Source organism: Nicotiana attenuata, chromosome 10 (assembly GCF_001879085.1).
Source record: "Nicotiana attenuata strain UT chromosome 10, NIATTr2, whole genome shotgun sequence".
Classification (NCBI taxonomy): domain Eukaryota; kingdom Viridiplantae; phylum Streptophyta; class Magnoliopsida; order Solanales; family Solanaceae; genus Nicotiana; species Nicotiana attenuata.
In genome coordinates this window covers 18,040,318-18,043,953 of record NC_031998.1, presented here as the reverse complement: position 1 = coordinate 18,043,953, position 3,636 = coordinate 18,040,318, and the positions used below count along the sequence as shown (strand labels likewise).

General features: G+C 32.5%; 1 protein-coding gene across 1 annotated transcript; it reads right to left on the bottom strand.

The window, feature by feature from the left end:
- Window positions 755-2,458, bottom strand: LOC109233089. The gene is made up of 2 exons (XM_019398847.1): window positions 1,996-2,458; window positions 755-1,196 (listed from the first exon to the last, which is right to left on the bottom strand). Exons 1-2 carry the CDS (start codon window positions 2,259-2,261, stop codon window positions 935-937), a joined length of 528 nt encoding a protein of 175 aa, XP_019254392.1. The 5' UTR covers window positions 2,262-2,458; the 3' UTR covers window positions 755-934.

Genomic DNA, 3,636 nt, shown 5'->3' with positions numbered 1-3,636 from the left:
GTCGAGACCGACTTACTTACTGGTTTGATATTACTTATTTCTTTCATTTATATTTCAGATTCTTGGTTATTAATTAGTATTGAACTAAATCATGTATCTTTAAAACCATAAATCAACTTTAATTGTTACTCGTATTTTTGAGGTAAACAGTAATATAATAGAAAATTTATATTTTATTACTATTTAAATATTTTTTATTTTAAATTTTATTATATTTTTCTCAATAATATTGTCTGAATTTTAATGAATAAATACACTTTTTATTTTAAAAAAAGATAAACGAAAATCCTTTAAAAAGAAAAGAAGCAAAGAAAGTAACTAACTTAAACCAACCTTTACCCATGTTTGAGTAGTTAATTTTAGGTGGTTAATTTTTTTATTAATTTTTAATAATTAATTATTATCTAAATAACTAATAATTAACTAACTATGTCATGTGACTTTTTTCTAGGCTATCATGTGAATTAATGTGGTGTCTTTTTTTTTTTTTAATCTTTGGCTTTTAATAATATAGATAGTTGCTTTACTCATTTGAAAGAATGTCTTCATTTTTTAATACCGGGCCAGCTTATAAAGTGAAGTTTCCCCCCTTTCCCCTACGTTCCTTTCTCCAAAATTATATCAGATGCGGGTGACGTTTAAAAAATGCAAATTGAATCGGAAAATCATAAAATGTAACATAATAATGGGCGAATCGAGTGCTTGCACGAAGGAAAAATCAAATCATTTAAAATTGAGACTGAAATCGGGGAAGAGGCGAAATAGAGATTTTCAAGCCTGCAAATCTTTTTAATCCACAAAACACTTTTCAAAAAGATTGTATTCTGGTTATATCCTATTTCTATAAGAGACTTTAACCACTTACATTTTCACAGATTGCTAGATTAAAAAAAAAAAAAAAAAAATTGCAGCAAGCTTTCTGAGAATCTTGATGTTACAAATTCTTCTTTAAAGAAATGAGAGATCTACAAGAAGCTACAAGAGTATTTGTATGAGTAAGTGAAGATAAGTTGGACTTTCTTGAAGACTTCTTTGTAATGGTAGCTTTTGGACCAAACAATGTTCTTTTGCCATCTAAACCTCCTCTGAAGCTCTTATATGAATTCCCATTCTTCGCAAGATCCTCGAAGCTCTTCACACTCCTCAAACACCCAAAAGACTCACTTTTCCCTTTATAATACTTTGATAGCCCTCTCCTGTACAAAAGAATTCATAAATATTAATTACTTCACCCTCCTTTTTGCTAAAACCAAAAAGGAGAATTTCTTCAATAAATCAATTAAAAGTTACTATAAAATAATCTATATAATTACATACTACTAGTACTTTCTCTTTTCAAGCAAATGATCGACTAGTTTGTATCTAGTCAAAATACATTCTAGTAGTAAACTGGGCCTCTTCACTGTACCTTTAGAACTCAATATTTTGTTATACTACTTTTCAAGATTTCTCGCATATCTATATTTATGAACAAAAATATATATTCAATTGCACTCACTTCTAACACTCTAGGTCAGCCTCTAGTGATCCAGGGGCTGATTCAAATTTGAATTAGCTTATGAATTCGAGTTCGATATTTTACTCTGAGCCCATTTTATTTACCAAGTTTGAGATCTATTATTTATACGTATTTAATAATTTTGTTGATGTATATAAAATGTCCGAGCTAAAACTATTGGTTCGACACTTTAGGTCCGCCTCTAATGATCCAAAGGCGCATTCAAATTTGAATTACCTTATGAATTCGAGTTGGAACTTCTACTCGAGCCCATTTTATTTACTAAGTTTGAAAATTATCATTTACGCTTATTTAATACTTTTTTTTTTTAATAAAAATACATTGTCTGAGCTAAAACACATGACTCGATTGAAGCCAACTTGTACGCTAAATCAGCCCCGGCCTATTACGGTACGTTGTGCAAATATCGATTGTTTCTTGAAAGTTATTTTCATGTAAAGCAGAATAATAGAAGTATAGATAAAACATAGACTTACTTGATTGGAAGTTGAGCCATTAGATCAGACAACTCATACAAAGGCCCATAAGACGATGATGAAGACGATGCATCATCCTCTACCGACTCTATAGAAGAAGATTTTGCTGAGTCTTCAAAACTTGACTCAAATGATTCTGAGAAATCATCGCAACTATCTGTGCCAGCAGTTCCCATATTAATCACCCATTGAACATTCCATGGACTAGCACCATGGTTTTGCTTCAACCCCATTTCTGCTTCAAAAGTTTCCTTTGTTCCTCCCATGAAATGTAAGATCACCAAATCGCGAGTCTTGATCACTTGGGTCTTTTGATAATATTTCTACCAAGCCACTCCTAAAGAAATAGATATACCTACAAAGTCTCTTGTATCAAGGCAGAATAATTTATAGATAAACATAAAACCTTTGTAGTTTTGGATGTATGGATGAAAATGAAGGCTTTAATTTTGAGGGGTGGGGTGTCCCAGAGGAAGGGGAGGTGGGGGGGGGGGGGGGGTGAAGGCTGACATCTATAATTGTGAGATATGAAATTATTTCCTTTATTATAATATATATGATTTGTTTGTTATTCATGCTGTTTGAATTTGTACCTTTTATTATTGTTTAAGGGGTTTCCATTCTAAATAGGAAAAGGGATAAGGTGGATTTTGAAGACACCCGATATCTGAGTCATCACCCTTTCATTAAGAACAAAGGTACACGAATCCTAGCCGACTTCGTATTTTTACCCCCCCCCCCACCCACCCCCACCCACCACCAGCACCACCTCAAAAATAAGACACAAGAAACAAACTCTTTTCACATTTCATTGTAATCATGGATTTTATTATTCAACCAAAAAAATAATTATTATCAAATGCTCCAACATATTACTCAGTCTGCTTTTCAAGATCGTTTCTATGTATAATTCCAAGATCGTTTCTATGTAAGTATCTACCGCTAATCTATAAGAAAAAGTTACTCCCACGTGTACATAATAATTGATTTTTTCGCTTTTTCTTTTTGTGGTTCAAAATAAGTGATTTTTTAGATTTCAATACTGAATTAATCATTTTTTCCCTACATTGCCCTTAGAGTAAATAATGTTGAAGTATGTGTTAGGAGTATTTATGTGAAGATCAAAAGTTAATATGATCAATTTTATTGTTAATTAATGTTAAAAGATGAGTTTCTTAATATGTGTCAAAACATCCAAAAAATTACTTATTTTGAATCGGAGGGAGTATTGCCGTAAAGCGAATTTGGTTCTGGGCTTCCTGAAATGGAAGTTGCTGTAACACCCCGTACATTCGGACTAGGTATGGATATGTTAAATGGGTATTAATTTGATACTTTAGACATGTGAAGTCCTAGCGGGATGATTGTGGGTGAAAATAGTTGTTTCAAAATCAAGATGGAAAGTGAGGTGCATAAGATTTGACAAAATCGACGAAGTTTGCAGAAAGTCTGTATTCCATCAGTGTTTAGTGAAAATGTTTAACGAATTTGAGAAAACTTAAAGCATGAAAGTTGTAGGCCATTGAAATAGCTTTCCAACGATATATTATGGAGCTCGAACGGATCTCTGCGCAAAAAGTTATGTGCGTTTTTCGGAACAGTACGCGTATGCGCGAACAAGCCTCCAGGCGCGCGAACTCG

Excerpts from the sequence above, each read along its gene's own strand:
- LOC109233089 (XM_019398847.1), bottom strand. The coding sequence starts at position 2,261 with ATGGGAGGAACAAAGGAAACTTTTGAAGCAGAAATGGGGTTGAAGCAA. Across the intron at positions 1,197-1,995 it reads ATGGCTCAACTTCCAATCAA|GAGAGGGCTATCAAAGTATT; the intron begins GTAAGTCTATGT and ends TCTTTTGTACAG.